The 23003-nt window shown below is 41.8% G+C and overlaps 1 protein-coding gene across 5 annotated transcripts in view; it reads left to right on the forward strand.

The window, feature by feature from the left end:
- The window catches only part of sptb (spectrin, beta, erythrocytic), a 43199-nt gene that overhangs the window by 19773 nt on the left and 423 nt on the right, over nucleotides 1–23003 (forward strand). For 2 of the 5 annotated variants that reach the window (XM_060934191.1, XM_060934187.1), the window contains 28 exons: nucleotides 1425–1583; nucleotides 1704–2006; nucleotides 2105–2255; nucleotides 2522–3392; nucleotides 3606–3743; nucleotides 3835–4594; nucleotides 4690–4892; nucleotides 5585–5675; nucleotides 5794–5940; nucleotides 6070–6339; nucleotides 10595–10819; nucleotides 10919–11008; nucleotides 11107–11391; nucleotides 11569–11699; nucleotides 11778–11982; nucleotides 12216–12439; nucleotides 12644–12794; nucleotides 13328–13572; nucleotides 13652–13790; nucleotides 13900–13984; nucleotides 14111–14307; nucleotides 14389–14459; nucleotides 14545–14608; nucleotides 14739–14968; nucleotides 15100–15273; nucleotides 17689–17731; nucleotides 18382–18523; nucleotides 21627–22985. In XM_060934191.1, the coding sequence (XP_060790174.1) occupies nucleotides 1425–1583; nucleotides 1704–2006; nucleotides 2105–2255; nucleotides 2522–3392; nucleotides 3606–3743; nucleotides 3835–4594; nucleotides 4690–4892; nucleotides 5585–5675; nucleotides 5794–5940; nucleotides 6070–6339; nucleotides 10595–10819; nucleotides 10919–11008; nucleotides 11107–11391; nucleotides 11569–11699; nucleotides 11778–11982; nucleotides 12216–12439; nucleotides 12644–12794; nucleotides 13328–13572; nucleotides 13652–13790; nucleotides 13900–13984; nucleotides 14111–14307; nucleotides 14389–14459; nucleotides 14545–14608; nucleotides 14739–14968; nucleotides 15100–15273; nucleotides 17689–17731; nucleotides 18382–18523; nucleotides 21627–21754 (5922 nt within the window). In that variant the 3' untranslated portion in view covers nucleotides 21755–22985. Of the gene's footprint in view, nucleotides 1–1424; nucleotides 1584–1703; nucleotides 2007–2104; nucleotides 2256–2521; nucleotides 3393–3605; nucleotides 3744–3834; nucleotides 4595–4689; nucleotides 4893–5584; nucleotides 5676–5793; nucleotides 5941–6069; nucleotides 6340–10594; nucleotides 10820–10918; nucleotides 11009–11106; nucleotides 11392–11568; nucleotides 11700–11777; nucleotides 11983–12215; nucleotides 12440–12643; nucleotides 12795–13327; nucleotides 13573–13651; nucleotides 13791–13899; nucleotides 13985–14110; nucleotides 14308–14388; nucleotides 14460–14544; nucleotides 14609–14738; nucleotides 14969–15099; nucleotides 15274–17688; nucleotides 17732–18381; nucleotides 18524–21626; nucleotides 22986–23003 lie in introns of those variants that run through there. The other 3 variants (XM_060934192.1, XM_060934189.1, XM_060934190.1) reach the window with 2 other exon arrangements.

Raw genomic sequence — 23003 nt, forward strand, 5'->3', positions numbered from 1 at the left:
CCAAATTGCAACTCATTAGGTCAATTGGCAATAGGTCATTAACATGACTGGGTATAAAAAGAGCATCTTGGAGTGGCAGCGGCTCTCAGAAGTAAAGATGGGAAGAGGATCACCAATCCCCCTAATTCTGCACCGACAAATAGTGGAGCAATATCAGAAAGGAGTTCGACAGTGTAAAATTGCAAAGAGTTTGAACATATCATCATCTACAGTGCATAATATCATCAAAAGATTCAGAGAATCTGGAAGAATCTCTGTGCGTAAGGGTCAAGGCCGGAAAACCATACTGGGTGCCCATGATCTTCGGGCCCTTAGACGGCACTGCATCACATACAGGCATGCTTCTGTATTGGAAATCACAAAATGGGCTCAGGAATATTTCCAGAGAACATTATCTGTGAATACAATTCACCGTGCCATCCGCCGTTGCCAGCTAAAACTCTATAGTTCAAAGAAGAAGCCGTATCTAAACATGATCCAGAAGCGCAGACGTCTTCTCTGGGCCAAGGCAACTAGAATCCTACATTAGACAAGAATGGGTTAACATTCCTATCCCTAAACTTGAGCAACTTGTCTCCTCAGTCCCCAGATGTTTACAGACTGTTGTAAAGAGAAAAGGGGCTGTCTCACAGTGGTAAACATGGCCTTGTCCCAACTTTTTTGAGATGTGTTGTTGTCGTCATGAAATTTAAACTCACCTAATTTTTCTCTTTAAATGATACATTTTCTCAGTTTAAACATTTGATATGTCATCTATGTTCTATTCTGAATAAAATATGGAATTTTGAAACTTCCACATCATTGCATTCCATTTTTATTTACAATTTGTACTTTGTCCCAACTTTTTTGTAATCGAGGTTGTATAATATTTTGTCTCATTTGTTTAACTGGGTTCTCTTTATCTACTTTTAGGATTTGTAAGAAATCTGATGATGTTTTAGGTCATATTTATGCAGAAATATAGAAAATTCTAAAGGGTTCACAAACTTTCAAGCACCACTGTGTGTGTGTGTGTGTGTGTGTGTGTGTGTGTGTGTGTGTGTGTGTGTGTGTGTGTGTGTGTGTGTGTGTGCACACTGTGAAAATTGTGCATGCAGACGCTCATCTAAGTTTTCAAATCTGTCATTGCTAAACTCTTGAATATTTTCTATTGTGAATACTATCATTAAAAAGCTTATTTCTGCTTTTCAAAGAAATTAATCTTGTTGAGATCTGTTCAGTACTTTGGACTTTGGGAGTAATGGCAGGCTGAAGTTTGTACAAGAGAGTACACTCTCATATATATATATATATATATATATATATATATATATATATATATATATATATATATATATATAAAATGTGTGCGTGTAATATTAGTAATATCTCATGCTGTATCACACTATTTGTTATTGAGTGCAAAGAATTATCACCTGATCCAGGCATGGGAGCGATTGGAGCGGGCTGAACATGAGCGGGAGAGGGTGCTTAGAGATGAGCTCATCAGGCAGGAAAAGCTTGAACAAATGGCCCGCCGATTTGACAGAAAGGCTGCCATGAGAGAGACCTGGTTGGTGGAGAACCAGAAACTGCTAGCACAGGTAAATTGTGTTGCCAACATGCTTTAGACCAATTTAGGACATGGTTGTTTTGTAGATATTTCATCTACAAGATTGTGATCTTACAATAAGCAATAAATTCAATGAACCTTTACACTCTAGGACAATTTTGGATATGATCTACCAGCAGTGGAGGCAGCAAAGAAAAAGCATGATGCCATTGAAACAGACATTGCTGCTTACGAGGAGCGTGTACAAGCCCTGATGGCCTTGTCCAAAGATCTGGAGGCAGAGAGGTACCATGATGCTAAACGGATTGATGCAAGGAAAGACAGTATCCTAAGGCTCTGGGGCTGCCTCCAGGAGCGTCTGAGAGCTCGCAGGGATCGGCTGGAGAAAAATCTCACCTTGCAAAGAATCTTCCAGGAAATGCTTTACATTATTAAGTGGATAGATGAGATGAAGGTAGAAGGTTTTGATTTGTTCTAAATTTCAAGCTTTAAGCTATATTTATCAGTATTTTTGTATGTTTTCATTGCAAATTAACTAATACTTTTTATCAGGATCGTCTCCAGTCACGTGATTTTGGGAAGCACTTGTTGGAGGTGGAGGACCTCCTGCAGAAGCATGCTTTAATTGAAGCAGATATTGCTGTGCAAGCAGAGAGAGTGAGCTCTGCTAATGCAGCTGCTCTCAAATTTGCAAATGGAGACAGTTAGTAGAACATTTTTTACATTTCCCATGCTATTAGCATGCTGTTATCCTATACTATTATCCTATGCAGTTAGCACCAACGTTTTAAACTTGTTCATTCTTTCTTTGAATGAACAATTCTTATTCATTCTATTAGTAAAAGTTCTTTCTTTCTTTTTGTAAAGTACTTATGAAGTAAAATAATTATACAATCTTTCCAGCTATGTAAATATACATAGTTTCAACTATGATTTTTACAAAATTCTGCTATCTGCCTCCTCAACCAGGCTATAAACCATGTGACCCCCAAGTGATTCAAGATAGGGTACAGCACTTAGACATATGTTATCAGGAGCTGCGTGCACTTGCAGCACAACGCCAGGCCTGTTTGGAGCAGTCTCGTCGTCTATGGAAGTTTTTCTGGGAAATAGCTGAACTGGAGAGCTGGATCCGTGAAAAGGAACACATATTTTCCTCTCTTGACTATGGCAAGGACATGACCAGTGTGCTGGTGCTGCAGAGTAAACACAGTGCTTTTGAAGATGAGCTAGGTGCTCGGTGTGATCACCTGAAGCAGGTGATGGGTGATGGTGAGACGATGGTGAAAGCCAAACATTTTGGTACCCAGAAAGTGCAGCAGCGCATGGATGAAGTCCAGAGGCAATGGCAGCAACTGGAGGAGCTGGCTGCATTCCGCAAACAGAACCTCCAGGACACCCAACGTTTCTTCCAGTTCCAGGGTGACGCTGATGACCTTAAGGCCTGGTTGTTGGATGCCATCCGTCAGATGAGCACTGAAGATATTGGGCATGAGGAGTACACCACTCAGATGTTGCTCAAGAGGCATCGTGTCCTGAATGACGAGGCAGTTAAGAATGGAGCCACCATTGATGCTTTGACCAAACAGGCCAATTCATTGCCCGAGGAGCTAAAGAACACACCTGACATCCAACGACGACTGAAAGACATTAGGGATCTGTACATGGAGCTCTTGTCTCTCTCAGACCTGCGACAGAAGAAGCTAGAGGACACTCTGGTACTGTACACTATTTTCAGTGAGACAGATGCCTGTGAGCTCTGGATGGGTCAGAAAGAGACATGGCTGGTCGGGTTAGAAACACCAGAGAAGTTGGAAGATCTAGAGGTTGTTCAGAATAGGTATGTGCATGTTTCAAGCCCACCCTGGTTGGAATGTGTCATGTATGTCATGGTGGAGTGGTATTTAGTACTTCTAATTTTAAGAACATATGGGCATTACTGACACGCATGCCATTCCATTGCGAATTCCGCATTCCAGAAGCTGCATTACACTTTGGTAAACATTTTTCAGTAGTGAAGTTTTCTTACATGAATAATTTCTTGTGTTGTCAGGTTAAGCATCCTTGCCCAAGAAATGGGCAACATTCAGACACGGGTGGACAACATCAACAAAGGAGCTAAACAGCTAGAAGATAGCAGGCACCCAAGATCCAAAGAGGTGAAGGATTGTCAGACTCATCTCAATAAGAGGTAATAACCATTCTCTAAGTACAGACTTTACCTGATTTAGTTGCTCTATTAAACATCAATAACTTTAATAACTCTTATACGTCCCTCACAGGTGGGAAGAGTTTAAGGCTATGGTAGAATATAAGAAGCATAAGGTGGATTCAGCACTCAGTCTTCACAACTATGGGCTTGAGTGTGATGAAACTGGAGCATGGATCAAGGACAAGACACGAGTCATTGAGTCTACGCAGGAACTTGGAAACGACCTGGCTGCTGTCATGACTATCCAAAGGAAACTTTATGGCATTGAAAGAGACCTGGCTGCTATTCAGGATAAGCTGAACTTCCTGCATGGTGAGGCCCAACAACTTGTCAAGGACCATCCTGAGTATGCCGCTGACATCCTGGCCCAACAAGCAGAGCTAAACAAAGCTTGGGAGACATTGCAACAAACGCTAAAGGCCAGAGAAGACTCTCTTGGTGAAGTAAGCAAGTTGCAAAACTTCTTGCAGAACCTGGATGATTTTCAGTCCTGGCTTTTCAAGACACAGAAGGCCATTGCATCTGATGAGATGCCTACAAGCCTGCCAGAGGCAGAGGAGCTCCTAAGTCTTCATGATGCACTAAAAGAAGATATGGATAGGCATGAGGAGGACTATCACAGCATTAGAGACACCGGAGCAGCCGTCACTCGTGACCAAGAGGAGGATGTCCAGTACCAACAGCTGGATCAGAGGCTGAAGGGCCTAGATAAGGGTTGGGAGGAGCTGCAAAAAATGTGGGACAGCCGAAACAATTTCTTAGACCAAGGCTTGGGTTTCCAACAGTTCTCAAGAGATGCAAAGCAAGCTGAAACCATCTTGAACAACCAGGTAAGTATATTGCCAAACTTTTTCTAGCTATTTGGCCAGTCAAACCCAAAGCCCAAATACAAAAACTTTTGTACATTTGTATTTACATTTACTAGGAGTACGTTCTGGCTCACCTGGAACAGCCTGACACACTCGACGGGGCAGAGAAGGCTTTGAAGAAGCACGAGGACTTTGTCACCACTATGGATGCTAATGAGGACAAAATAATAAATACACTAGAAGGAGGTCAAAGGCTGATAGACAGTGGAAACCTTTACTCACCTAAAGTAAAGGACAAAATAAACTCTATCCAAGACAGGTCAGAAAAATTAAATAATGTTTGTGCTAAATACTCTTACCAGAATTTCTATTTCAGATTCACTGATATTTGTTGTGTGTCCAAGCCTCTTGTGACTTTTATTTGACCAGTATTATTATCATTTGACCAGACCATTCATACTCTAAATGTATCTGTTACTATATTAAAGTTCTAGCATACAACTTGAATATACAGCGTTAGAAACAGTGCCAGTGGTTTTCAGTTCTAGTTCTGAAGACATCATCATTTTCATTTTGGTCCCCATTCGAACATACTTAATTTAACTCCTCAGGTAACTATTAAGCCTTTTATGAGCTTATTCAGGTGTGATAGAGCAGGATAAGAAAAGTAACCAAAGTCTAAACTCCTTTGAAAGTGTTCATAGGTTCTCCTTCTAGCAGCTAGTGTTAGGGATATTACTAAAACATGCTGCGTAATCTCACTGTTCTTGGATCAACATTGAGGCAAGAGCATTAGGCAGGGGAAAGGAAGTCTATATTTTTCCCATAAGTGGAGGTCGTCTGCTGTAGTGAGAGCTTGGCGCCTGTCCTGATGGGTATTGATCTCATTGTAAAAGTGCTTATCTGGAACAGCAGAGCTTTGTTGTGAAGATAGTGAGACTTTCTTACCATGAGTTGTGTGTTTCTATACACTGGAAAAATTGCCTAACGTGTGTTTGTATGTTGCTGCAGATATGAGAAGAACCAAAACAAAGCCAAGGAGGTGTCTGAGAAACTCAGAGACAACAAAGACCTGCAACACTTTCTTCAGAACACTCAAGATGTTAGTGAATTTTCTATTTGATCTGAACAAATATAGATAGCTTTCTCTAGCCTTCAGTCATTTCTCAATCACTTTACTTTTAATACTCATCCCTTCCTATCTTTGCCTCATTTATTAGCTTACTCTGTGGATAAATGAGAAGTTGCTGACTGCTCAGGACACCTCATACGATGAGGCTCGCAACCTTCACAGCAAATGGCAGAAGCACCAGGCCTTCATGGCAGAACTGGCTTCAAATAAGGATTGGCTCAACAAAATTGACCAGGTTTATAAATGTCTGCGTTCACTATAAAATACGTATCACTTACGGTATATACCATCAACACTGTAAATTCCTGTGAACTCATTCAACCAGTTCTAACTTCAATTTCTGAAACTTGTTACACATATTTAGGAAGGTGAAGAGTTGATGGCCTCCAAACCAGAGTTTGAACCCATTGTAAAGGAAAGTCTGACAAAACTTCATGAACTGTGGAACAAGTTGGAACACACCACACAGGAAAAGGCCCGACTCCTGTTTGATGCACACCGCTCCGAACTGTTTGAGCAGAGCTTAACTGATTTTAATAAGTGGTTGGCTAACCTGCAACAACAGCTCCAGGGTGATGTTGATGAGGAGGTTAAAGATCTTACTAGTGCCAATATCCTTCTCAAGAACCACCAGGTAAATATTTGTATTTGAAAACACCAAACACTTGAAAACAAGCAGCAATTCTGATGGTCTGCCAATTTCTGTTTTGATGACAGTTGTTTCTGGGATTTGCCCAAATGGTTGAATGTGTTAAAAGGGTGGCACGGTGGTGCCATGGTTAGCACTGTCACCTCACAGCAAGAAGGTTCCAGGTTCTAACCTGATAGCTGATGGGGACCTTTCTGTGAGGAGTTTGCATGTTCTCCCCATGCCTGTGTGGATTTCCTCCAGGTGCTCCAGTTTCCCTCACAGTTCAAAGACATGCAGATTGGGTAAAATAGCCAGCCACTGGGGTTGCACAAGCCAGTGCATACTTTGTACCAGTCCCAAGCCCAGATAGACTGAGGAGGGTTGCGTCAGGAAGGGCATCCGGTGTAAATTCTATGCCAAAACAAATATGCGGAACAGATCCGCTGTGGTGACCCCTAACGGGAGCAGCTGGAAGAAGAAGTGAAGTGTTAAAATGCACTTGTAGAAAGAAAAATTAATCTAGTACTCTGAAGTTCCTATGAGGGAACCCTTTAAGGTTCTTTCTGGAACCCTACAACAAAGGTTCTTGTTCACTAAATGCTCAAAAAACAAAGGCAGAACCATCTTTGATGAACTCATTGTTTAGATCATGTTTGAAAAGTATGTTTAAAATATGCCGAATTTTGTATAAATAAATTACTAATTTATGCTTATTTTAGTTAGCAAAATAGTGATAATTTGAAAACAAAAGTATGTCATTGTCATAGTTGTGCCGAACACGGTGCAGAACTATGACTCCCATCAGCCACTGCACACCACATGATCACAAGACTCATGTCACACGACTGCTTTGCACCTGATTCACATTCACTTTTATTAGCATTAGTATTTAATTCATGGCTTTTACAGCACTCTGTGTCTAGCTTTTGCCTTCTGTTATTGTTGTACCTAATTTATGTCTTGTTCATGTCTAGGTCGGCTATTCTTGTTTTGTCTTCATCTTTGTGTTTCATGTTTGCTCACTTATAATAAACTAAAGCTGCCCTTGCGTCTGCCTCCTCTACACATACCTGACAGTCATAGTTTCTTAATTCATTCTAACTAGTTATGTTTTCCTTGTGTGCCTCTGCATTTTTTTTTTGAGCATAATAGTTTACTCTGGAGGCGGCACGGTGGTGTAGTGGTTAGCGCTGTCACCTCACAGCAAGAAGGTCCAGGTTCGAGCCCCGTGGCCAGTGAGGGCCTTTCTGTGCGGAGTTTGCATGTTCTCCCCGTGTCCGCGTGGGTTTCCTCCGGGTGCTCCGGTTTCCCCCACAGTCCAAAGACATGCAGGTTAGGTTAACTGGTGACTCTAAATTGACCGTAGGTGTGAATGTGAGCGTGAATGGTTGTCTGTGTCTATGTGTCAGCCCTGTGATGACCTGGCGACTTGTCCAGGGTGTACCCCGCCTTTCACCCGCAGTCAGCTGGGATAGGCTCCAGCTTGCCTGTGACCCTGTAGAACAGGATAAAGCGGCTAGAGATAATGAGATGAGATGAGTTTACTATGGAATTTAATGTAAATTAACACTTGGTCTCTTTATACTGATTTTAGTACTGGATTTAAAGGATATCAGCAGGTATCAAGTGCCTTACATTGGGTTTCTCCAACTTTTTGCATACAGGAAGTCAATTAACTGCAAAATAACTTTCTTGGACCTCATGTTTTTGTATGTATGCATGCCCACTAAGAAGTCTAGCTGTGCATTGGATTAAACCCATGGGACCAGTAATATATTACTAACTCCTCTTTGTTAGAGTTTTAGATTGATAATATTCTCACACCCTGAATTATTTGCACTGTCATGAGGATATGAAGTCTAAAAAGCACTTCTGTAAGTCACTCTGAGGAATGATGTCAGTTAATAACCATAAATGTAATTTAAAATAGCTGTAAGAGGTGAGTAATAAACATAATAATGCTGGTAATTGTTGGTTCTGGTTTCCACCACTGTATCAAAAATTATTGTAGTCCTCTAACAATATAATGTGACGTTCTTTACATTACACAGTGACGTCTTGACATCATGCCAGGTTACCAGTTCATTATAAATAAATAGAAAAAAAATATATATATATATATGGGGCGGCACAGTGGTGTAGTGGTTAGTGCGGTCACCTCACAGCAAGAAGGTCCGGGTTCGAGCCCAGCAGCCGGCAAGGGCCTTTCTGTGCGGAGTTTGCATGTTCTCCCTGTGTCCACGTGGGTTTCCTCCGGGTGCTCCGGTCTCCCCCACAGTCCAAAGGCATGCAGGTTAGGTTAACTGGTGACTCTAAATTGACCGTAGGTGTGAATGTGAGTGTGAATGGTTGTCTGTGTCTATGTTTCAGCCCTGTGATGACCTGGCGGCTTGTCCAGGGTGTACCCCGCCTTTCGCCCGTAGTCAGCTGGGATAGGCTCCAGCTTGCCTGCGACCCTGTAGAACAGGATAAAGCAGCTAGAGATAATGAGATGATATATATGAAATGAAAGTTTGTTGGGCGGCACGGTGGTGTAATGGTTAGCACTGTCACCTCACAGCAAGAAGGTCCTGGATTCGAGCCCAGCGGCCGGCGAGGGCCTTTCTGTGTGGAGTTTGCATGCTCTCCCCGTGTCCGTGTGGGTTTCCTCTGGGTGCTCCGGTTTCCCCCACAGTCCAAAGGCATGCAGGTTAGGCTAATTGGTGGCTCTACTGTAAATTGACAATAGGCGTGAATGGTTGTCTGTGTCTATGTGTTAGCCCTGCGATGACCTGGTGACTTGTCCAGGGTGTACCCCACCTCTCGCCCATAGTCAGCTGGGATAGGCTCCAGCTTGCCTGCGATCCTGTAGGACAGGATAAGCGGCTACAGATGATGGATGGATGGATGAAAGTTTGTTATTACTCCAATGACTGAACACATGTACTGCAAGCCCTGTAACAAAGGAACTGTCCATGTCTTAATATTTATAATCTGTGCTGACTTGCCTGCAAAGGCTTTATAACCTTTTTGAACATGGAAATGAAATGGAAATCTTTTTCCATTATTTGGAACAGCATCTGACGCACCAAAATAGGCACCCATGCACTCTAGCTGAATTATACATTCAGTGAGTGGAAAAGTGGCAAAATTGCCAGGCATTATTACTTAACAGGATTTGTACTGTTGAGGTCAGGGGGTGGGCGTAACCAAGCAAAAGAAATAGCACATGTGCCTCTTTTGGTGTTTCATCTGCTGTTCCAAAAAAAAAATTTCTATTTGATCAAAATCTGATGATTTTGAAGGCCAATCAAAGTATCCCAGTGTTCAATTATACTTGTCAAGTAACTTGCACACAGATTTGGCCCTGTGGACCCAGCATTTGCACTATACATTTGTCATCCAGGAATGTGGGAGTGTCAATGTTGTGTTCTGAAAAAAAAAAGGTGATCTCAGACTCTGTCTAATAAAAGATAAGCCATTTTTATGGCAAATTACATTGGTCTAGGTGCTCGACTTAATAACATTGTAAAATACGGTGCAACTGGTCAATGTGAACTTAATTTGGGACTGTGTTAGTGATTTTTGAGACCAGATGACAATTCTCACACACATCATCAAGACAGTAAAGACAATAAATACGTATGTTCATTCATTCATTCATTCATTCATCTTCAGTAACCTCATTATCTTGGTCAGGGTCATGGTGTATCCTATACTGGGAACACTGGGGCGCAAGGCAAGGTCATACCCTGAACGGGACACCAATCCATCTCAGGGACCATGCAAGCCCACATTTACACACCCGGGGCAATTTTAGCATAGCCAGTCCATCTACTGCTATGTTTTTGGGAGGTACAAAACACCTCCATGCAGACCCAAGGAGACCATGCTCAGAAACTCCAAACAAACAGTAAGCTGGGTTCAGGATTAAACCAGAGACTGATGCCGTTTTATGTATAATGAGCTCAAAAGTTGATTTGCTTTATACTAGAAATAGTCTAATGTGAGTGTGAATGGTTGTTTGTCTCTGTGTCAACCCTGTGATGACCTGGCGACTTGTCCAGGGTGTACCCCGCCTCTCACCCATAGCCAGCTGGGATAGGCTCCAGCTTGCCTGTGACCCTGTAGAACAGGATAAGTGGCTACAGATAATGGATGGATGGATGGATGGATAGAAATAGTCTGGATAACTTCTTAGACAATGCTGTAACAATTATTGGATTTCACTTTAGAGGTCTGGAAAGCTCTATAAACAGTATGACCTGTACTCCTGCAGATGACTGAGAATCAGGTGCGAGACCGAGCGCGGGAGCTGGAAGAGCTGCAGGAAGCTGTGCAGCAGCATACTTCGCTAACTGAGGAGCAGCCTGAACTGGAATCTGAGCTGCAGGCCATCCAGACGGACTTTCAGCAATTCCTTACACCTCTGGCTCAACGCAAGGGAAAACTCGAGGCAGCTAAAGCCGTGTACCAATTCTACAGAGATGTGGCAGATGAGATAGTGAGTGACAGTTCCACAAGGAGGGATTAACAGAGATCTAATGATCTGACCTAATGAACAGTCATTTAATCCTTTTGTTTCATTTCAATTTTGTTTTAGCTCTGGCTTGAAGAGAGATTGCCTATGGCCATGTCACAGGATCATGGGAACAATCTACAGACAGTCCAACTTCTCCTGAAAAAGAATCAGGTGTGCCCCGATGCCAAGTCTTATCATGCCTTGAGGCCACGTCACAACTGTTTCACTTTTCATCATTATTCCCATTAATCGAATTTATCCAAACACAGTCCCTCCAGAAGGAGATTGAAGGCCACCAGCCACGTGTGGATGAGGTATTGCAGCGGGGTCAACGTATGATGGTAGCTGCAGAAGGGAGCCCAGAGGCAGAGCATATGTCTGAGGAAATGAACAGGTTGAAGGAGGTGTGGGCACGGCTGCAGGATGAGATGGCAAAACGGCGAGTGCGACTCAATGCCTCCAATGATGCCCAGCAGTACTACAATGATGCAGATGAAGTGGAAGCATGGATTGGTGAACAGGAACTCTACATGATCGCTGATGATAAAGTAAAGGTAAAGGTGTTCAGGAAGAAGTGAGGAATAAACGCTTGGACAACTTTGCTAAAGTTTACACAGAAAAGTTTACCTTTCTTTAAACTTTTGCTTGCTATTTGTTGGATTTATTTGAAACCATCAACTTTAACAAACCGCTTCCCTCTTCTTGGATCTTATAATCTCCATTCTTTGCAGGATGAGCAGAGCGCTATGATTTTGCTAAAGCGGCACTTGGTTCTGAAGCAGGTTGTTGATGATTATGCAGATTCTATCCAGCAGCTTGCTGACCATGCTCAGAAAATGTTTGCTGAGGAGCATCCTGAAGGGTACGCTGGGTTTACAATTCAGTTGTAAAGCAACCTCTAAAAAAGAGGAGTGTTGTATATTTGCATTTTCCTGTGCAGGGAAGCCATAATACGCAGACAGGGTCAGGTGGACAAACAATATGCAGGGCTGAAGGAGCTGGCTGAGGACCGCAGGAGGAAGCTTGATCACACTTGCCATCACTTCCGCCTGAACCGGGAGGTAGACGAACTGGAGCAGTGGATTGCTGAGCGTGATGTGGTGGCTTCTTCACAGGAGATGGGACAGGACCTGGACCATGTCACGGTACTGCACAACATGCACACCTTCACACATACAGTAATGTAAGACAATTAGAAGATGAAGAGGTTTACACGCACATGTCAACTGTCTCATTAAATATTAAATGAGCTTTTGTTTCTGGACTGGTAATTAGGTCACAGGCTAAATTGTCACTGTGTAAGAAGGTATGAATATATCATGTTGCATTTGTTATTATAATAATTAGTCCATGTGACTGCCTGTTAAATGACACTCAGATGCTGAGGGATAAGTTCAGGGAGTTTGCCAGGGAGACCGGAACTGTGGGACAGGAGCAGGTGGACACTGTGAATCACACCATTGATGAGCTGATCGAGGCTGGTCATAGTGAATCATCTACTATGGCTGAATGGAAGGACGGAATTAACGAGAGTTGGGCAGACCTCTTGGAACTCATCGACACCCGCACACAGCTCCTCACTTCTTCTTATGACCTGTTTAAGTAAGTTGTTGTGGATAACATCAAATCAGTTCCAATAAATACTTCTTAATACACAAGGTTTTGCACACTTTGTCTATCCAGCAGGCAATAAAGATAATATAGAAATAATGAGTAAGATTTCATGTGCATTCCTGAGTATATAGATGCAATTTTACTCTGCAATATACTGTAGAAGAAAAGGTTATAACCCGTTCTGCTGCCTAGGTACTTTTATGATGGCAAGGACTTGTTAGTCCAGATCCAGGAGAAACAGAAAGAGCTTCCAGAAGATTTGGGAGAGGATTTCAGCAAAGCAGAGTCTTTCCATCGTATGCATGCTACATTTGAGAGAGATATCAGCTCCCTAGGAAAGCAGGTAAATCACTATGCAGATATTAAATAAGAATTGATTACATTACCGGCGGCACGGTGGTGTAGTGGTTAGCACTGTTGCCTCACAGCAAGAAGGTTCTGGGTTCAAGCCCAGTGGCCGACAGGGGCCCTTCTGTGTGGAGTTTGCATGTTCTCCCTGGGTCTGCATGGGTTTCCTCCAGGTGCTCCGGTTTCCTCCACAGCCCAAAGACATGCAGGTTAGGTTAATTAGTGGCTCTAAATTGACCGTAGGTGTGAATGTGAGTGTGAATGGTTGTTTGCCTCTATGTGTCGGCCCTGTGATGACCTGGCGACTTGTCCAGGGTGTACCCTGCCTCTCGCCCATAGTCAGCTGGGATAGGCTCCAGCTTGCCCGTGACTCTGTAGAACAGGATAAGCGGTTACAGATAATGGATGGATAGATGGACGATTACATTACCATCATTAATATGATTATTTACTGTACCTTTGGACTCTTTTGAGAACTATCAGTCTTTCATCCATCTTAATTCCACTCTGTTTGGCATATATGTATAGGTACAGCAGTTCCAGGACACTGCAGCTCGTCTGCATGCCCAGTATGCTGGATTACAGGCAGACGCCATCAAGGCAACAGAAAAAGAGGTGGTAGATGCCTGGAAGGGTCTTCTGGCTGCCTGTGCGGGCAGAAGGAAGCAGCTGGAGGAGACGGCAAACAAGTTCCGCTTTTTCACCATGGTTAGGGACCTAATGGCCTGGATGGAAAGCATCATCCAACAAATAGAAACTCAGGAGAAACCCAGGTGAGCTGCTACTTTCCAAAAGTAATTTTATGAATTGTGAAAATGTTTCTAAACGTGTGCATCCTATGCTCAACTCTAGAGATGTGTCATCAGTGGAGTTGCTAATGAAATATCACCAAGACATCCATGTGGAGATTGAGAGTCGTAGGCCAAAGTTTACTGACTGTGTGGGCTTAGGGCAGACTCTACTAGCACAGAAGCACAGGGACTCAGACGAGGTAATTAGATCCAGCAGTATTTGAGCTTTCATATGAGGGTATGTAGAGGACCGATTTGTCAAATTTGTCATTTTCTTCTGTTTCTTTTTCATTGTCGTGTCTCTTGTAGATCAAAGAGAAGTTGATGCAGCTAACTGAGAAGAGGAAGGAAATGTCGAGTAAATGGGAGAACACATGGAACTACCTTAGCCTGTGTATGTGTTCTTGAATTATGCAAACATAATTATGCATCATCACTTCTGTTTAGCACTTCACGTACGTTTCATTAGGTCGCCTTCCTGTACGAAAGCCTGTAAACTATTGCTAATGTCTCCCCCTAGTGTTAGAAATTTGCCAGTTTGCCCGGGACGCATCAGTAGCGGAAGCCTGGTTGATAGCTCAGGAGCCATATGTGGTCAGTAAGGACTTTGGTGAATCAGTGGATGAGGTAGAGAAACTTCTCAAGAGGCATGAGACCTTTGAGAAGTCCACCGCTACCTGGGAGGAGCGATTCTCTGCACTGGAGCGCCTTACAACAGTAAGGGCATTAAAGCTGTGTGTATGTATGTACGTATAAGAGAAGGTGTGCATATAATTACTGTTTTGTTTTTTGTTCTAGCTTGAATGTCTTGAAATCAGAAAGCAGCAGGAACTGCAGCAGTACAGACAGGAAGAGGAAAAGGACAGCAGGTAAAATAGAGTTCAGGTCAGAACCTTTATGGACAGTTTATGGTCCACAGCTTAATTTCATTAACGCTGTACTTTTGGCTGTTAGGAGGGAAGACACAGGCTTTGCTGAAGAGTCCTCACATTTGGACACAATTGAAGAGCAGTCTCTTGTCAGTGAACTTTGTCACGTTGCCATTCCATATCCTTTTTATTTTATATCTCTACGTTTTAATGACCATTTATCAAAACTTTTCTTTCTTTCTTTCTTTCTTTTTTTTACATGCCTGTGTTTGTGTTTAGTCTGGCATGGCAGCAGTAGATCCCAGTTCGGGCCATGGAGATAGCACTGCAGGGGATTCAGTGGTGCCCATCATTTCAGCTATTCAGGAGAGTGGTGTTATGGCTACCAAAGAGGCAGAGCAGGCTGCCACTCTCCCCATCATGTCTCCACAGTCCCAGCCAGTCCTGCTGAACGGAACCCTCAGTCGTAAACATGAGATGGAGGGACCTAATAAAAAAGCAGCCAATAGGTAATGTATACTGTCCTCAGCTGATGTACAGGTGCTGTCTTGATCTAAAATTTGCTCTTATTAAAAAAAAAAGAAGAAGAAGAAGCTGTCATACAACATCAAAACATTGTATTTCTGTCTTATTATCTCAGATCCTGGAGCAACATCTACTTTGTTTTAAAACCTGGCCAGCTTTCAGCCTACAAGGATGCAAAAAGTTTTGCTCATAGTGTTACATATCATGGAGAAAACCCGCTGCCACTTCACAATGCTGTTTGCGAGGTTCTGACCAATTACAAGAAAAAGAAGCATGTGTTTAAACTGCGGTAAGTCTAGCAGAATGTACTGTTTGTTATCAAACCCAAGTAAAAGAATAATTAGTCACAGTGTTTTATTACATGCACGAGACCTTTGCTTAACCTTAAACCAGACTGAAGAAGACAAAGCAGAATTGTAAGCCACAAATAAGGTAAAATAGTGATTAGCTTTAACTATTGAAAGAAACCAGTGATGTCAATTCAAAGGTTTGTAGTTCCCTTTCTGAATGTGATAGTAATATTGTCTAATAGCAACCCCATGCCTTGTCTTTATAGCTGCAGCCAGCATTTCTGACACTTCTGTTCTTTGCCAGGTTCCTTGGCAAATCTTTGGCCGTATATCTATTACAGTTCTGCCAGATGTCACACAAGTCTGTCTTCAAGTCTAGATACCAAGAGGTTGAAATGTACACTACCGTTCAAAAGTTTGGGGTCACTTTGAAATTTCCTTATTTTTGAAAGAAAAGCACTGTTCTTTTCAATGAAGATCACTTGAAACTAATCAGAAATGCACTCTATACATTGCTAATGTGGTAAATGACTATTCTAGCTGCAAATGTCTGGTTTTTGGTGCAATATCTCCATAGGTGTATAGAGGCCCATTTCCAGCAACTCTCACTCCAGTGTTCTAATGGTACAATGTGTTTGCTCATTGCCTCAGAAGGCTAATGGATGATTAGAAAACCCTTGTACAATCATGTTAGCACAGCTGAAAACAGTTTAGATCTTTAGAGAAGCTATAAAACTGTAGTCTGGCTAACGCAACTTCAAAGCTCTGCGAGCATTGGTCTGGCATAGATATTAAGCCCAACCGTTTCCCAAAGCGCGTGGTTGACCCGCCTCCCTGAAATGCCTCAGTTTGCTACTGGTCGAAGCCAGAAAAGGCTGTGACGAAGCTTAAACCAATCACATCACTCTTTCCTCTGACGTATGTGACGCGACGGAAACTGCTTGAGTAACAAGAAGAAGAAGGAGGAGCTGAAGAGGAAGAGGACGATAATAGCGCGATCAAAGGCGAGACGACCACAATGATAGGATTCTCGCTGAGCCCCATTGATTTGGCTACCAGCGGGGCTAACTGGTAGATTAAACTCTTACCGAAGCCGGTCGGGAGCAAGGCGAAAACGTCCTTCCTTTCAATAAATACCTCCAGGGCTGCTCTTTGCTCCGTTTTCAATGAGAACTTCTCGTTGAATGCTTTCAATACAGCATCTACCGCTGTGTCAAAGGCTTGCCGCTGCTCCATGTTCGTAATGTTTCTAGTGAATGAAGCGCTTCCGGCATAGATTCTGTAAACAATCTATGGCTTCCGGTCGCAGTTCTACTACGTCAGTGCCTTGAACACGCCTCTACCCAGGGCCGTTGGAGATGCTCAAAGTTGATTGGCTCCCGATTTTTCGGGATCTTGGAAGAGCTGGAGATAGCTTGCCTCGCCAGACAAGTTCGCAACAGCCCCCCATGTTGCGTCACACTTAGGATGGGCGGGCCCAGGCTAATAAAGGCCTCTGCATGCTCTTGCGACAAGGCTTTCGCAGATAGCTCTTCGCAGACAGTTGTAATTTATCGTTGAGCGGGGAGTATAGGCGTGCGTGATGTTATTCACCGGCACAACGCAAGGGGGCGCGAAGTCGCTAGGAGTAGTTGGTGGGTGTGGTTAGTGGAGTGTTTATCCTCCAGTTACTTATAATGACTAGAACTTTTTTTTTATAATGACTAGAACTGGAGTCGTATAGATGTACGTACTTCCTCAATCAACCGCTCTTCATGCTGCTCCATCTTCGCTCGTGTTTTTAAAAATGCCGGTCGTGAAAACAAACCAAACCGGGAAATTAGGGAAGCGGAAGTGCGTGTACAGCGGATGTAGAGTGGACCAATCAGAGCCCTCTTGTCTGCGACGCTGTCTGCGAGGCTTCTGCGGTGGTCACAATTTTTGAGAGGTGCACGCAGAGCGTCTGCGAAGGTGGGGGGGCTACGTAGACACTGTCTGCGACGCTATCTGCGAGGACTGGGTTGTCAGCATAAATTGGCCTTAAAACTGACCTTCCTTTGAGCAGATTGAGTTTCTGAAGCTAAAACTTCAAAATAGAAGTTTTCTATTCATTTTACAACTTATGGTGGTAAATAAAAGTGTGACTTTTCATGGAAAACACAAAATTGTCTGGGTGACCCCAAACTTTTGAACGGTAGTGTAAATGGCAGAACTTTTTGAAAAAAAAAATTACCTGTGTTTAGGATTGTTATCTTCAAAAACCGTGGTGAAGGCAAACTTTTGAACTGTTGTATACAGTTATGTGCAACAGTAACTAGTTGAAATGAAGTCAGTGTCTTGGGAATTCTTATTTGAAACCTAAGCAAACAGATTCTTTATTTAGCCATCTGGAATGAAACATGAACCGATCCTCTGTTGTTTTCTGCATTTTCTAGGCTTGGAGATGGAAGTGAATACCTATTCCAGTGTAAAGATGAGGTCAGTTCTTTCCCAGAATACACTTTTAATCCTATAGTCTATTTTATATCAGAAGCGACACATGGCACAACCTCTCGATAATGCTTTTCATTTTATACTGGATGCAGCATGCAAATTCAAAATGCAAATATCTGTTCTGAGTGGCAGCTTATAAATATACCTGAACACTGTCCATGACATTCTGTGCCAGTTAGAATTGTCATGAAGTTTCAATTTCAACGGTCATCAGAGTGAGTGCTATTGCTATTCCCTTAATGTCCTTATAACTTTAAAGTAACCCTGTGAAAACATGTGATGATGCGAAGAACATTCTCCAAACATTCTGGCAACCTTTAGAGTGTTTGCACACTTAGTAGGCCATTAACTGCTTCTGAATCAGAGTGAATTACACTTTTGGTTCATATGGTATTTCATCTCATCTCATTATCTCTAGCCGCTTTATCCTGTTCTACAGGGTCGCAGGCAAGCTGGAGCCTATCCCAGCTGACTACGGGTGAAAGGCGGGGTACACCCTGGACAAGTCATCAGGTCATCACAGGGCTGACACGTAGACACAGACGACCCTTCACACTCACATTCACACCTACGGTCAATTTAGAGCCACCAGTTAACCTAACCTGCATGTCTTTGGACTGTGGGGGAAACCGGAGCACCTGGAGGAAACCCACGCGGACACGGGAAGAACATGCAAACTCCACACAGAAAGGCCCTCGCCGGCCACGGGGCTCAAACCCGGACCTTCTTGCTGTGAGGCGACAGCGCTAACCACTACACCACCGTGCCGCTCATATGGTATTTGGTTTGTTTTATCATTGCAACTAATTAAATCAACCAACAAGTCAAGTCAACTTTATTGTCAAATATGCTATACATGCTCGACATACAGCACAGATGAAATTTCAGTCCTCTCTGACCCACGGTGCAAACACGCAATGCAATAAATAAAAATAAAAATAGAATAATTGAAAAAAACAAACAATATAAACAGTATAAACACTCTAGATAGGAACTAGACATAGACTAAACACTGAGACAAACAATATAAACAGTATAAATAAAGAGTATAAACTAAACACTCAGACAATATAAACGGTGTAAACACTAGATAAGAATTAAATAAAGACTAAACACTCAGACAATATAAACAGTATAAACACTCTAGATATGAACTAGACGTAGACTAAACACTCATATATACATACACTACCGTTCAAAAGTTTGGGGTCACCTAGAAAATTTTGTGTTTTCCATGAAAAGTCACACTTTTATTTACCACCATAAGTTGTAAAATGAATAGAAAATATAGTCAAGACATTTTTCTGGCCATTTTGAGCATTTAATCGACCCCACAAATGTGATGCTCCAGAAACTCAATCTGCTCAAAGGAAGGTCAGTTTTATAGCTTCTCTAAAGAGCTCAACTGTTTTCAGCTGTGCTAACATGATTGTACAAGGGTTTTCTAATCATCCATTAGCCTTCTGAGGCAATGAGCAAACACATTGTACCATTAGAACACTGGAGTGAGAGTTGCTGGAAATGGGCCTCTATACACCTATGGAGATATTGCACCAAAAACCAGACATTTGCAGCTAGAATAGTCATTTACCACATTAGCAATGTATAGAGTGGATTTCTGATTAGTTTAAAGTGATCTTCATTGAAAAGAACAGTGCTTTTCTTTCAAAAATAAGGACATTTCAAAGTGACCCCAAACTTTTGAACGGTAGTGTGTACACACACACACAAAATAAGCAGTCAAGGGCACTTGAGGTATAGCAGGTAAACATGAAATAAGCAGTATAAACAAACTAGCAGCTGTTAAGATGAGGTGGTGCGGAATAGTGCAAATGAGCGAGGTAAAGTGAGATGTGCGGTCCCTGAGTTCAGTGCGTTAATGAACGATGAGATGTGTGTGTGTGTGTGTTGGGAAACTGTGAGGATGACATGTCAGATGCTGAAGGGGGTGCAGGCGGGTGTGTGAGCAGAATCTGTGGCAGGGGGCAGAGGGGGGAGGAGGGGCAGAACAGGGAGGGAGTTGAGCCTCCTGACTGCCTGGTGAAAGAAACCGTCCTTGAGCCTGCTGGTTTTGGCCCGGAGACTCCGCAGTCTCCTCCCCGATGGCAGCAGGCTGAAGAGGCTGTGAGATGGGTGGGTGGGGTCACCTGCAATCCTGATGGCTTTGCGGGTGAGGCGGGAGTTATATATATCCATTAGAGAAGGGAGAGAGACACCAATGATTTCTCTCAAAAACAAAAAGAAAAAAAAAAACCTTTGTCCAAGAGGCATATAGAGCTGAAAATGTCATCTGAGGGAGTTTTTCCTTGCCACCGTCGCCACAGGCTTGCTCATTGGGGATAGACTAGGGATAAAATTAGCTCATGTTTAAAGTCACTAAAATTCTGTAAAGCTGCTTTGCGACAATATCTGTTGTTAAAAGTGCTATAAAAATAAATTAGACTTGACTTGAAAATGTATGCATAAACCATACATACATACAGTACCAGTCAAAAGTTTGGACACACCTTCTAATTCAATGTTTTTTAAAAAAATGTTTTTCTTTATTTTTATGAATTAAAATTCACTTCATGTCTTAAAGTAATGATGGACTTGTTTCTCTTTACTTAGTTGAACAGTTCTTGACATAATATGGATTACTATAGTTGTGGAATAGGGCTATTTACTGTGTTTTTATTATTTACTATTTACTGTTTGATCTCAAACGCATTAAGAAGGCAAGAAATTGCACTAATTAACTTTTGACGAGGCGCATTAAGATAATGCCAATAGTCTACAAAGTGTCATCAAGGTAAAAGGTGGCTACTTTGAAGAATCTAAAATATGAAGCATATTTTGTTTTTAACACTTTTATTGTTTACCACATAATTCCATATATGTTCCATATGTTATTGCATAGTTTTGACGTCTGCAGTATTGTTCTACAGTGTAGAATATAGTCAAAATGCAGAAAACCCTATGAATGAGTAGATGTGTCCAAACTTTTGACTGCTACTGTATACACATGTATACATAATCTTGTGAATAACATTTATTACCTTTGGTGAATATTCCTTGTTGCTTATCATATAATCATAAGCAAATGATCTGTTTTGAAGTTCACAGAATGTTCTGGGAACAGCGCTGACGTTATTATCCAAAATAGAACATTCCCAGAACATTATGAAATGGTTTCCAAAACAAATAACCAAAGGAGAACCATACGCCCAATGTTAGGGGAAATGCTCTCTCTACTACCATCACCAAGCACCAGTGGAGGGAGTATCCAGTACCAAAAAGATATAGACTCTGTGTCAAAGCACACTGAAGGTGTGTTGGAGTCTTGTAGTGGCCCAACAGCTTACTAAGACACTTTGGGGGTTTTTCCCTTTAATTTGATGCAGATTATGGATTGTAATATGTATTGTAATTGTAAATAATAGATATACACTCCATAATATAGCAAAATATCGTGTTACGTATACGACTGAAGTACAACTTAAGTGAAAAATTGTGCTTGGCATGTGTTCACTGTAAAATGTCACATTGATTAAAGAAAGTGTACACTGATAGAAATAGAGGTACAGTAGAAGTCCATTTCTGTCCCCCAAGGTACAATCTACACTAATGTACCCCCAGGGCTTATTATTGGACCTCAAGATGTGTAGGGCCAGGAAGGTACACACACGTTCCTAAGCAGTATATAAAAGTTACAAATAAGTACCTTAGAGGGTACTGCCCCAGTGACAAGCCATTGTACCCCTCAAGGTACAATAATGTACTTTATTTCCTGAGAGCGTATGGAAAGCAGTGCCACAACAGTGTAAAATTTGCTTTCAGCTGCTTGTGTCTAAAATTTAAACGAGTCATTTTAATATTCCTGGTGACACCACTTCTACAGGAAGACCTGAAGAGCTGGACTCAGGCCATAGAGAAGGCAGCAGAGTATATGACAGAGGAACCAGTAGCAGGGCCTTCAGAACCTCGAGCTCAGAGCTTGCCCCCTCCTTCATCCTCCACTGTCTCTGAAGTTCCCTCTGCAAAGAAGGAAAAGGAGAAGAGATTTACTTTGTTCACCAAAAAGAAGTGAAAGGGACCCTAAGAGATCAGGACCTCGGCGAGAGCAAGCAAGAACCACAGAGGACAGACAGTGGGTTGGTGGAGAAATGAACTGATTTTATATTCACTTTTTTTTTTTTTTACATTATGTTAATTTCTATGATTGAAAATTACACTCGTGCCTGTATGTATGCCAGTGAACTGTAGCTATGGTCCACTTTCTTTTTCCCCTGAAACAAACCGGATTCACTTTCAGACAAAAGCACAGGAATGCTGTTTCACACTCAACCAAAGATTGATTGTTTGTCTGTTTGTTTGTTTGTTTGTTTGTTTGTTTGCATTACTTGATCATCTTTTGGGCATGCTTTCTGAATATTATAGAGTAGTTTTATAGTCGTGTATTAATCTTTTTCTCAATTTGCCATACTTCTTGAAATGGTTGTAAAATGTGATACTGTGCTGTTTGTGTTGGAACTTGTACAATGTACAATTTACAAGTGGACATTACAGAATTTGTTGTAAAAGCCAATTAGCCATACAGGGGTTCACTCAGGAGGTTTAGTTTATTCACTGTACACTACTGTATAGAATTAATACAAGTGCAGTAAGCACAGTGGTCAACAAACTTTTTTTAAATTGTTTAATTTTATAAGTTTAGCTTCCCCCCATAGAATAAAATATAACTTATAAAATAAAATATAACTTTCTACACTATACTAAAATGGTACCTTGCTAGACGAAACAAGATAGCAAGTGTGCTAAGAATTGTCCAGAGCCTCTAATCTGTGTCATTTTTTTTTTCTAATGCATGAATGGATGTGTTTATTTAATATGGTGCTATGTTATTACAGTACATGCCACAGAGCTAATAGGCTCTTTACTGACTAATCTAAAATTTATAGCAGCTATCAAAAGCATGCATTATGTCTGTTGTTTTAACCATATCACATTAATACTATGTTTTGTAAAGACTTGAGAATATAATGTTAGGTCAGTGATGTTCAAAGCAATCATTCAGTTTCAGAACATATATGGAAAGAATGTGTAACACCAATTTGAATGTAACATACAATAAGAGGAAGTGAAGCCATGTGAGAGGAAAAGAAGAAAGTAAAGACTGGTATTTGTTAGGGGTTTTTTTTTCAGGGAAAGGGTATAAAATTATATGTTTATGCATAAATAATACATGATCAAATCTGAATTGTTTTAAATGTCTCTT

The sequence above is a fragment of the Neoarius graeffei genome, chromosome 11 (genome assembly GCF_027579695.1).
Source record: "Neoarius graeffei isolate fNeoGra1 chromosome 11, fNeoGra1.pri, whole genome shotgun sequence".
Classification (NCBI taxonomy): Eukaryota; Metazoa; Chordata; class Actinopteri; order Siluriformes; family Ariidae; genus Neoarius; species Neoarius graeffei.